General features: G+C 48.6%; 1 protein-coding gene across 1 annotated transcript; it reads right to left on the bottom strand.

The window, feature by feature from the left end:
- Nucleotides 1-7747: 7747 nt before the first annotated feature.
- PROK2 (prokineticin 2) lies at nt 7748-11940 on the bottom strand. The gene is made up of 3 exons (XM_088532027.1): nt 11839-11940; nt 9165-9290; nt 7748-8005 (listed from the first exon to the last, which is right to left on the bottom strand). The coding sequence occupies exons 1-3, from the start codon at nt 11938-11940 to the stop codon at nt 7880-7882; spliced, it is 354 nt and encodes a 117-aa protein (XP_088388153.1). The 3' UTR covers nt 7748-7879.
- Between the last annotated feature and the right edge of the window lie 630 nt (nt 11941-12570).

Below are 12570 nucleotides of genomic sequence, written 5' to 3'. Positions count from 1 at the left end.
TCATGATGGGCAACAGGTTTAAATAGCGCTTTTTTTTTTGTCTACTGAAATCAAATTTCTGCTTTAGAGAATTGCTGTCCTGCTAATGATAAGAAAGCCTGGATAACTGTGAATCACTGCTTTTGCTAGGCAAAGCAATTTCTTAACATGGTGGCTTGGTTAATACCGTGCATGTGTGTAAGCTGTATTGTTAACAGGTAATTTAAAGTTATGCGTGGCATTTTAACCTGTTTTATTATTCCCCAAAAACTTTTCTGGAAGGAGGTAAAGCAGCAGCCTGATGGCAGCACCCTGCAAAAACTTTTTTAGCCGTCCCCGAGGCAGCTCTGCCTGGTGTGCTTGCTCTCTGTGGCATCATAAAGCATCTAAGGAGCATTAATCATTGGAGTTTTGTAGCAAGTTGCACACAGAGTGGCAGCGGTAACAAGCTTGGTTTCTGTGTAGAAATCTCCGTGTCTGTAGTAAGGGTGTTTTGAAGCAACTAGTCCAAAATTGCCATACATCAGCTGAGAAATAGCTGCCCTGTCTGATGCGGTTGCAGAAGAGACATGCTTGAAGCGGGACAGCTGCATCAGAAGGGGACTAAGGTGACAGCTTCAAGTCTAGGCAGGGATTGGTGAAACCTGCTGGGGTCTTTAGGTTGCTTTTGCCTTGCCCTTTATTCCTAGCCTTCCGTAAGTCCAGTTTGGAAACCAAGAGGCAGTGTTTCTCGGAAACTGGGTTCTCTACCCAAGGAGAAGTTTGCAATTTGAGCTTTGTGGGTGTCTGCAGAAGGTTATCAGCAGGCAGCTGTGCCCAAATAACCACCTGAGTATGGCCAAGACCTGGCTAAGAAATGCAGTGAGATGTGGTATTTCTCAAAGCTTGGGATCAAGGGAGATGTAATGACCATTCCCAAAACTAATGAAAACACATCCATGTGAGGGAGGAGAGCTTGGGAGAACTTCAGAGCAGCAGAAATTGGTTATTGGCCCTAACTGAGACAACGGACCACATAGCCGTGACTCGTGGGGAAGGGGAATGGTGTTACGTAGGGCTCCGGCGCTGGGAATAGCCTTCCAAGTGCTCCTGTCTGCTCGTTTGACTGGTGGGTCTTTTCAGTGGGGTGCAAGGTCAGGGTTCCTTAAACCAAATCAGGGTTCCTTAAAAAGTTAAGAAACTTCCTGTGTAGATAAAAGCATTTAACAGTTACTGATGCCTTAGGAGTAGCTAACGGGAGCCTAAAACTGTGCTCTCTAACTTAAATCTTGCTTTCTCATACCAGCAGGAGTAGGAAACAACCAATGTTTTATTCCACCAACTCTATTAAAAATACTTGATATTTTGGGATCCTATCTGTCTTCCAAGCTATAAGTAGTGTGGTGATGATTCCATTTAAGCCATGGTGTTGAGAACAGTTATTTTGAAACAACAGTTATTTTAAAACATCCTTAAAAATTGCAAGTTTTTTCTTTTTTTTTTTTAAATAAAAATTAAACACGAGTTCTGTTATATTCAGGTACAGAACGGGGGGACAGGGAGAGGAATCACTCTTGGGTGACCTGCGTACTCTGCAGATGGAGGCATTCCCAATCCCAGGGATATCCCAGCTGGAGGGGCTGATCTTTATCCCCAGCCGAGGACAGCTGCGTCACTGTCACCTATCACTGTAATTATATCTGCCCTTGCTATAGCAAAAGAATACCAAAAAAGAAAAAAAAAAAGTTAAATGGATGTCTGCATGCTGTGCCTTTTGCATGTATTTAACTTTCAGGGTTTTCTCAGGACTTGAGACATATTCTGAGGGCAGAGTGGATGTTGTACAAAGGGTTTTAATAGATTTAGATATTTGGAGCATCTGGCAGGCTCTGGTTTTGGCTAGCACAAGAGAGAAGGAGCTCCAGGAGCTTTAACTCAGGGTTTAGTTGGGTGTTTTACAACAAAGCTTAATTCCAGAAAATGGGAAACTAAACAGCAAGGGCAGCTTTGTGTGTAGAAAGCTGAACAGCCCTGGCCTCCCAGATGGGTCCTGCTGGCTGGGAACACCCAAAAGAAAGCATGATGGACCAGGAGACATGCCACAGGAAAAGCACTCCTTCAGAAATCTAAGAAAAGCAAAAGTTACAAAAACTACACACACACACAAAAAAAAATGCTTTTCCAATGCGCTTCGCAGCGCTAGCATGTTCTCACAGCATTCCTTGGCCTGCAGACGGGGAAGGCAAGGCAAGAAGTTTTAATGCTTTGGCCGAGATCAGTGTGCCAGAGGGAGGAAGAAGCCAGCTCTGAAGAGCAGAAGTAGAGAAACAGCGTTAAGGAGAGCAGCAGCAGGGAGCTTAAAATTGCTTAAAATACAGACTACAATAAGTCTGTCCTGATATGAACCAGGAAGCATCTCCTGTGCTGGGCTTCACAAGATGTGCTATCTCCAGTGCATGGAGCCGCCTGAGAAAGCAGGAGCAGGGTCAAAGTGGTCTCTTGCAAGCTAGCGTAGACCTGCATTGGGCTGGGGTATCTTTCGGACACGTCTTTGGATGTTTTATCCCAAAGCTGCTTTCACAATGTTGGCTTCTTGTGCCACACCGGTCCCGATGGACTTTGTGCAGGTAAATCCTTGCTCATGCAAGCAGACCGAGCTCTTGCTTGTAACGTGGAAACCAAGAGCTGAACTGTAGGTGGGCCTGGTGTCTGCAGCCTTCCCCAGAGCTGTCTGTGCTAAACCCCTGCTCTGCAGCTGCTCTGCCTCTGTACGAGGCATCAACTGCCCTTTACCTTGGCACTTTATCAGAAAAAAATAATTATTCTTAGTCACCTGTGGAGGGCACAGAGTATTGCCCACAGCAAGAGCCGAGCATCACTGCTGGTGAACGGCCGCTGACTGCACAGGCTTTCATCACTTAGCCTTAAGGTCGAGCTGAGCCTTTAATGCAAGCTGTTGCATACCTGTATTTCCACTCACGTTTAATGACCCCGGTGCTTGCACAGTGCCTGTGAGCCCGTGAGTCACACGTGGCTTTGCTGCAGAAGCATTATCAGAAAGTCACCGTCTTCAGGGCCATGTGTCCCCGCTGGCCTGTGACCAGGTTGCTGTCGGGGAGTGCTCTGTGTAGGAGGCTTTTGAGTTCAAAGCTAGTCTGGCGAGGGTGCAGGGAAACTGCTAATTTTAGGCACTCATCACAGCACTAATAGAGGAGGCAGAAATCAAGAGCTGGCCCTCTGAAGAGACACCGCCATTCCTAGAGGTCCTGAACGTTATTTACTGCCGTGCCATTATTTAAAAAAATAAAAATAAAATCGTGTTTGTGTGAGGATGATTAACCATTAGAACAAATCATCCAGGGGAAAAAATGGATACTCCATGTGTGACATGTACCGAGCAGGCCGGCACGCTGCCTGCGGCGCGCCTGCTCGAGGCAGGGTCCTGCACCGGCCGCACGGCGCCTGCATCCCAGCACCAGCATCCCAGGGGAAAAGGCAGGAGGCAGCAAGGGGCAGTGGTCTTCAAGCCATGCACAGACCTTTCGTATCCCACACTGAATCGCTTCTTCCTTTTGCTGCTTGACACCTCCTGTTTTTATCCCTTACATATCTTGGAAAGACTTTGGAAAGAGCACACCTGCAGCTGCTTCTCCTTGCTCTGCCTGTGCTGGCCTCTCTGATAACGAGACACTCAGACATGCTCTGTCTTCTGTGCTCTGCTATATTCTCATGCAGAAAAAAAAAAGTCCCAACTTTGCACCCATCAAAATGAATAGCAGCTTTGCTGGTTTGTCAGTGAGCGTCACCTCTGCCTGTTTGTCCTGAAAAAGAGTCTGTGGAAGCTGGTGCGGAACAGCACCATGATGCACTCGCGGGTACTGACATAAAAGTAAATGAAGAAGGCTCCGTCCTGTTTGCAGAGTTGGAGTGAGGCCATGTTTTCAGACATTCAAAACAAGGTTTAATTCCTTCCATGTGTTGCTGCTTTGTGGTGTTAATGCGGCAGACACACGGCTCGAGCCACTCGCAGGGCCTCCATGGTCCCAGATGGAGGGAGAGGACCATGACTCCTGTCCTCGCTCCTGCCCCGGTGCAAGGGAGCATCAATATGGGATGCTCCTGGTCTGTGCTATGCCACCTCGCATTCAGCCCTCGGGGAAAACCCTGCCATGGCTGCATACCCAAGCATACTGCAATATTTCAGTAGTAATTCCTCCTTTTCCTCATGCTTCACTCTCCAACTGCTCTTCTTGCAGCAGGCCAGACTTGCCAATCCTCAACCCTTTACTTGCCTTTCAAAATGGGACATATAAGGAAATGGGCCCCTACACATTATTACCATGCGTCCTGTCTCCTTAGCCCCATCCTGCACACATTCAGGACTCCCTTGATGAACGGGAGATGAGTTGCTGCATGCTGGATGCGTATTAAAGTCGCCTCCACTCCTGCGCTCAGAGTTATCGATTACTCCTTTTGCTGTGCCCCTGCTGGTTTGGCTTGCTATTCCAGCTGATAAAGAAAAGCACATACATTTTGCCGTTATCAAAATCCTCCTGTATTTGCACAGTTCTTCTCTTCCTGCAATTTTCTAATTCCTTCTGGAAAACATGCTATACACTGTCAAGATCAAATTCCTGAGACATCTTACATAAATCAAGGGAATCTTTGCAGCTCTGTTTCTTTTAAGCATCCACCTGTGCAGCAATAAGCTGGAGAGCAATGCGGGCCATCAGAAGGATCCCTGTTGCCCTGGCTGGTACTGAATATCCTTGTGATTCCTTATGCTGACCAGGGAGACCAGCAAAGACCTTTGTGAGGTACATAATGAGAAATGCTGAGATGAGATATGCTGGAGAATCACCTGCCAGGCAGAGCCCTGTGTTTCCAGGCAGCCTGGCCACGCGTACTGGAGAGCACGGCAAGTCCTGAGTCCACACACAGTGGTCGGGCAATCACTGCAGGTAGCAGCTGTGACAGACTTTGGGATGACTGTAGTCCTCAGAACACCACTGCTAGCTCATCCAGCAAAGGACACCACCACCAGAACTCTACACAAGCCCATCTCATCAGTGTCTGAGTACTAACAAACTCATTGCGCGCTGATACAACTGAATACAACCTTCAACAAGAGTCCCCAACCTGAGGTACAGTCCCACCACCTTACCTAACCTTAGCACCCAGCCAGCCACATGGTGCCCTATATGCATGCCCTAACCTCCTGCTTTCCCAGATATGCACCATCAAACTCAAATACCTGACTTCTTTACCACTCGCAATAAACATCTAATCAAATTGATCCAAAAACCCACCAAATATGGTAGAGTCCTTTCCTGAAATCACTCTCCACAAAACCCCCGCCTGGTACTAATCATGGCAAATCTTAGTTTGGTGTGAAATTATCGTTATTCTATAGCATATCTGTAATATCAATATTAATATAATATCAAAAATTAATGCATACATTTCTATTAATAATTAATAATATTAATACAATATTAATAAAATTAAACTGAACAGTGGCCCAGATATCCTAAGCAGAGTGAATAAAGGAAAGCAGTAAAGCCAGCCTTTTCCCAACACTTCGAAAACCAGGCAGTCTGGAGAACGGGATGTAGCTGTTTTGGGAAGCTGTTTTTAGGACTGCAACATCCTTTTTCAGTCTGACAACACTCACCACCACAAGTAAATTAAAATAAAGAAGTAAATTAAAGGCATCTTGCAGGTGTAGATAGGTTAGGAAGTCTTCTCCAGGATGGGAGCAAATGATAATTGATTAGGGAAGAGGTTGTAGATGGCAACAGGACAGTATCTCCCTCAAAAACCCCTCCACCTTGTCCTCAGCAGTGACCAACTCAGAGACACGGGCATTTGGGTCTCCTACACGTTTTGCAGACTTTGCTCTGTTGTAACTGGAGCTGTTCTCATTACCCAGATGAATGCCTAATCCCACAAGTTAATTGGCACAAATTATGACTACAAAGTTGCTCTGCTCCTGTATAGCAAACTCTCTGAGGAGCTGGGTTTGGCAGATCTGAGGCTCATCAAATATAATTGTTCTCCCACTTACCGTGATATAAAGCAGAATTATTGCCTTCCATGGAGCTCCTGGTGATTTATACTGCCATGAAATGAGAAGCAGGGCTGGTGTTTCTTGCTCTGTCTCCTGTTTTCTTTTTGAAGACCCTGACAATATGTGTTGGTAAAAACACACGTAGCAAGAGACAGCCCAAACACACACCTTGGCACTGCCTCTGTTGCCGTCTTGAGTTTTCCTCCTAAGTGTGTTTTGAAGTCCACGGTACAAAACTGTTTTGCTTTAATAGCACTGGGTACAAACTGCTTGCAGTTTAAAACTACAAGCTCAGGTCACCCAGGCTTTCCCCAGCCAGCCCATAAGGAAACTCCTCACAACTCCTTTCACCTGAGTGGGAAGGGAATGAGTGGAGCCCCACCAAATTCAAAACTCCTGGTGCAGGCACTTTGTACCCACTGACATAAATGCAAAACCACAGGCTATTATACCCAATGCAAAACTGCATGCAAGAGTCACAAGGATGCAGCAAAAGAGGCAGCTGCTCCCCAGCCGTGCAGGGAGCGCAGTGCAAGGCACCCAGCAAACACGCAGCGTCTCTCAGCGGGTGTTCGCCTTTGTACAGCCCTGCTCTCTCCTCTCACCCCAGCCCCAGCAGCAGTGACTGCTGAGAGCTTCACTTCTGCCGTTTCGGCATGTGTTTGCATGTCTGAGAGCCAAAAACGTGTGAAACTCACACAAACCATTGGAATTCCAGCTATAGGGACTGACAAGCAAACGCGAAGTTGCACAGTATTTCATAAAACCCCCACAAGCTGCACGTTTGACATGCTAAAGGTGTTCCTTTGAGGTACGTGCCAAGGAAGAACTCTCACGTTAATGACACTAAAAATTCCGCATCATCTAAGTCCAACTTTTACCTGGGGGTTTCCAACTTGTAAACTGCTGAGTTTCCCTAAAATCAGACAGAGGCATATAATATTTTAAAAAACTATTTGCAAGGAGCTCTGCTAGTTTACTTGAATGAAATGCATGATAACAGATTACATCAAATAAAATCTTAAAACCACAATGACAAAATAATGTTATAATATTAAATTAAATCAAATCATATACTGCTATCATTCTGATACAGAATTCTTAAACAGTAAATTTGATACATGTACAAGAAGTTGAGCAGTCCATTACAATAAACCTCAGAGGTCCTTTTTTTGAAATATAAACTACATTTTAATACATAGTCTGAGATATCAGCTAGTTTTACACCAAATCAAGTAACAACAACTTTTTCTTTCTCATAGAATACTAAAATAAGAGCATCTTTTAATGTTTTGAATATTGAAATGCTTTGGTTCCATCTGTCACTTTTTAAAAGTGCAAAAACTACATCTATTGGTTAAACGTTTACAGTAGAGATATGTCTAATGTACAAATACAGTTATATTAATAAAGATTGGAGCTGCAATGTAAATACACGGTGGTTTTTTTTTGGCAATCATCTTATGCTTTGCATTATGTAATTATGCAAATCTCAGTTTGGCTTAGGCATTCCAAAGTGGAAAAACATGGCCACGATTTTCTGAAATTGACAACAATCTTGGATGTTTTCATGCTGGGTGAAGCTGGACCCATGAGGAGGATGGGACCCAGTAGGAATTGTTCAGGTCCTGCCCTCTGCAAGTGACACTGCTCCAGCAAACCTCCTCTGTCACCCCAAAATGAAAGCATCCGTCGTCATCATCACCAACTGCTCCTGAAAGCCCTGCCTGTCGCAGCGCAGGGTCTTGGGTTGTAATGTTGGCCAGGCAGGAAACTACACTACAGCCTTGCGCCCGGTGAGTGCCTTTTTCCATCACCATAGCAAGAAAAAGAACTCGCCGTGTGGACCCGCTAAAAAAAGATATCTTCTTTCCTGAAGTTGGGTAAACACTTGAATTTGCTCTGCGAGATCCGTGTGCAGGCCAGGCCGGGCCGGCACGGGCACGTGTGGTGCATCCTGCGCCCGGAGAAGGGCACCTGCAAGGAGACAGAGCGGGATTCAGGACAAGGTGCCCACCAGTTTTCCCACCCTTTCCACCAGGACGGTCACTGCTGGGCTCCTGGTGGCCACTCCAGGTAGGTCCCTTGCTGCCACCTCCAGCAAGGGACATCACAGGTAGAAATAAGTCTTGCAAAGCCAGACCCTCTTCCTTGTGCATCCCCAAAGGCCGCAGTGGTTTTGCTGTGGATGTCTGCACAGATGGAGGGCGCGATCCCCAGGCGTGCAGTGGGTGCTCATTGCCTCTGCCCTTATGAAGCCTTTGCAAGCAAAGATGAAATTCAATGGCCTGAAGATCTGAACAGCCACCTGCTCTCTCCTACCCTAAAGGCAAATGGCAGGTTTGACATCCAGAGCAATAGGTCTCCCAGCCGCCTTCCCGCCCACACGTTTAGGAGGGAAGCTGTTGAGCAAGCTCACCACCTTTGAAAACACTTCATTTCGTGTGCTGCAGTAGATCGATTTGCTCCCTGGTTGTCATGAAGAGCAGCAGGGTGAGGAAGCAAAGTCTAAAATTAACCTCATAAAGCTTATAAACATCAGAGACTGTGGCCGTAACTCCGGAGCGGACAGGCATCCTTGCTGATTGCAATTATGTGCACAATTAATTTCAAATGCATCAGTGTAAATTATTGCGCAATGGCAATAAACTCAAAGAAAACTGGAAGCCAGGAGGATCCCAAGGATCCTGCAAATATGAAGACCCCTTGCAAGAGAAACTTATTGCAATGCATAGTAAAAATGAGAATCTGGTCCTCAGTATCATACGGGAAGATTTAACAATTTGATGCTAAGAGGACAGAGCCTCACTTCTTCCTTACTCTTCCTAAAGCTGAGCAAATAGCCTATAGATGCAGAGCTGAGATGCCAGGCATCAAACACAACAGTGAGATCCAACTAACTGCATGCGTGGGAAGTGGCTCCCTCGCTGCTCTGTCCCTCCCATGTGGCTCTTCCCAGGGAAGATTTGGAAAACCCAGGACTCTGAGGCTGCTACAGGCTGTTTCGGGTGGGTTAACGAAGGAAAACAGCAACAGCAATGCAAAACTGGTAGGTAAAGAGATTGAACGGTGCGTGGGGCTCCTTCGCCCTCGGTTTTTCTCCGGGACGATGCCCGTCCCGTCCCGCCGTACTCACGCGGTGGCTCAGGGGGTGGCACTCCTCTCCCGCGCTCCCCATGGGCGTGCACATCCGCAGGCTGCGGATCCACAGGCTGACGGCGCAGCACATCCTCGCTCCGCACTGCTGGTCTCTGTCGCACGCCTGCAGGGCGAGAGGGCACCGGAGCCGTGAGGCCGGCGCCGCTGGAGCCGGCACCGCGGGGCCCCGTGCTGGGTCAGCAGTATTTGCACTTATCTGGTACATTCTGTGGCTTACAAAATGTGAGGACAAAACAAAATCCAACTAGTGGCTATATTATAGGAGAAAAAAAAAAAGGAAAAACAAAACTAAGAACAATTGGCATGTTACGGTTTGGAAACAGGCGATTGCACATTGTTCCCTTATTTCTTTAAGCAAAAAATCAGGCAAAAGGCTGTTTCCTTTCTCAGCTGAGACATTCCCTTTGTTTAAGGCTCTGATTTTACCATAAAACTAAGTTTAAGCAAATCATTACTATTTTAATATCAAGCAGCATGACTGACAGGCCAAGGATTCTGCTGAGCAGGACATAAAAAGGAGGCAAATGTGCAAAAAGGAGCGTAAAAGATGATCATATGCCTGTGGAAGACTGTGGTGAACAAACATTTGCTTATGGAAGAAGTTTCCATATCTTGCCTTGAGATTTGTACAGTGAGTGCCACTAGGCTATACTCTGCTGGATAAATACTACACCATTTCAAAAAGCAGAAGTCAGCTCAAAATACAGACCTTCCGACCAGCTAGTCATTTAGGAAAGAGCTGTTGCACCAGGGTCGAGCAATGAGATAGTGTCTGTAGCCCAAATGGCTACGATACCTCTGAAATACAGACGTAATGAAGCAAACAGCTCTGTACGGCAAGGGAGCCCAAACACACCACTGTATTTACTTGAAAGAGTAATAGGGCCATAAAACTACCATTACAGCCTTTCCAGTGGATAGTATTTACTTTCTAGTGTCGTAAAGGAAAAAAGGATATCCCTTCCCACTTTCATATACATATATATATCTAAGTGTATCTGTGTGTGTTGTGGAGAACTTTTAAGACCTCCCTTCCAAACCCGCACAACACTGTTAAACCAAATGCTGCTCCCCACATCTTATCTGCAAAGTCACACCAATATTCCTAATATTCAGAGGACACAGCATTAAGAATGCTGTCCTATCCTTCCGTACCCTGTTCCAACACAAGTGTGTGGATAGCGCAGCCCAAGGGTAGGAAAGTCCCAGCTGCAATGCCTGCTCCAATGCCTGCTGAAGCTGGCAGGGAGCCCTCACTCAGGTAGGGAAAGTTTCAGGCAACTCCTTAAATTGCCAAGGGAAAGTGTCTTTCAGTCCCACAGAATTTGGGAAGGAGCAGCTAACTGGATGTGCAGCCGAGATGCGCCCATCCACAGGGTGCCAAAGTCACATCCATGTGATGTAGGCAAAAACCTGCCCTGCAGTAGTCAAGGAAGAATCATTTTCTAATTCTGATGTACTCTTGCTGATTGATTACAGTTTATCCCTGCTCTAGTATTCTGTGCTTTGCAATTTCTTTATTTAAAAGATTAATGCTGCTTTAAAGGTGTAACCTTCTTAAAAACTGAGCCTTCCTGTCTTGACATATTTCTACTTTAAATTCTCATATATTCTGCAATATTAAAAGTCCCCTTCATGCACTCTCTTCTCAAAGCTACTTGGTCCTGGGAACGCAGCTAGTTTGCAGAGAAGCCCCCAGGAGCCGTTTCATTGACTTCAGCGCTCTTGGAGCAGGAGTATATCAGGAGCTGCTGCAAACGCAACTTCTGCTAGTTACAAAAGCCATGAAGACTCCCAAAAGAATGCAAGCGTGAGGCTATTAATCCAAAGGAAGTGCTAAAGAAGAAAAGCTTTTTAGTTGAATGATGCAATATTTCGGGTTAAATAACAACTTGGTGGGGGGAAGATATTTCCACAACCAAAGTGAACTTCAAGCGTAAAAACAGTAGCAACAACAAAGGAGGGCTCATTTGCAATGCGTAGCAATTGAAGGGAGGGAAGCAGCACAATAGTACTGAAAAAAAAAAAAAAGAGAGAGAGAGACAGCAAGCCCGGAGCGGTGAGTTGTGCTGATGGCAGCACCGGTGCCTGCCTTGCAAGCGGGAGGGCTGCGGGAGCAGGAGGCTCCCGGGTTGGTCCTGCCCCGGGGATCGGGATGCACCCGCCACGCCACGAGAGCCCCTTGTCCTGACATCACTCACGCCGGAGGGACCCCCGGGCTCCGGAGCCCTCCCAGCCCCGGCCGGACCCCGGGCACGGATTGCCCCTTCCCAAGCCGCGCTGTCCCGTGCCGCGCCGTGTCGCCCCGTCCCTTCCCATGTCGTGTCGCTCCGTTCTGTCTCGTGCCATATCGACCCGTCTCGTGTCGCTCTGTCCCATGCCGTGCCGCGTCGTCCCGTCTCAAGTCACTCTGTCCCATGCCGTGCCGTGCAACGTTGCCCCGCGCTGCGCCATTCTTCCCCCTCCCGTGCCGCACCGTGTCGCCCCGTCCCACGCCGCCCCGTCCCACGCCACATCGTCCCAAACCGTGCCATGCCGTCCCGTCCCAAGCCGTGCCGCCCCGTCCCACGCCAGGCCGTGCCGTTTCGTCCCACGCCACGCTCTGCCGCCCCGTCCCACGCCGCGCCGTCGGTCCCCGCGTCGGGGCTCACCCCGGTGATGACGGCGCCGTGTCCCGCGGCCGCCAGCAGCAGCAGCAGCAACGACAGCAACAGCGACAGCGGCAGGGACAGAGCGCCGCGCAAGCTCCGCATGGTGCCGTGCGCGGCCCGTGCGCTCCCCACGGGCGCGGCGCGGCGGAGCGGGGCGCCGTGGCCGCCCGTGCCGTTATAAAGCTCGGGGCCGCCATGCACGGCGCGGCGCGGCAGCGTGACTCACCGCCGCCCTGGCAGCGTCCACCGCCGCGGCGGGAAGGGGCGCGCAGCGCCGCGCAGCCCCGCGCAGCGCCCTGCAGAGCGCCCGCCGTGCGCGGGCCGCACGTGGAGGCGGCCACGGGGCGGCCCGAGGAGGGTCTGCGCGGCGTCCCGTGGAGCCCTGGGGGACAAGCCATAGAGGGTCAGGGACATCCCAGAGAGGGTTGAGGGGCGTTCTGAGGGGCTGGGGGACACCTCACAGCCAGCATGGGAGACATCCCATAGAGGGTTGGGGGTCATCCCACAGGAGGTCTGGGGGGATATCCCACAGCAGGTCTGGAGGACATCCCACAATGGGTCTGTTCCATCCCAACAGGTCAGGAACATCGCACAGCAGGCCTGGGGAGATGTCCAATAGCATGTCAGGGACATCTCACTGCAGGTCTGAGGTTTGTCCCAAAGCAGTTTGTGGACTTCAATCCAGGTCAAGTGGACATCCCGTAGTAGGTCAGGGGGACATCCAATAGCATG

This window comes from Tinamus guttatus, unplaced genomic scaffold (genome assembly GCF_059628265.1).
Source record: "Tinamus guttatus ecotype Peru unplaced genomic scaffold, ASM5962826v1 Tinamus_guttatus_pri_ptg000451l, whole genome shotgun sequence".
In the NCBI taxonomy this organism is placed as follows: Eukaryota; Metazoa; Chordata; class Aves; order Tinamiformes; family Tinamidae; genus Tinamus; species Tinamus guttatus.
This window is presented reverse-complemented; position numbering and strand designations above follow the sequence as displayed.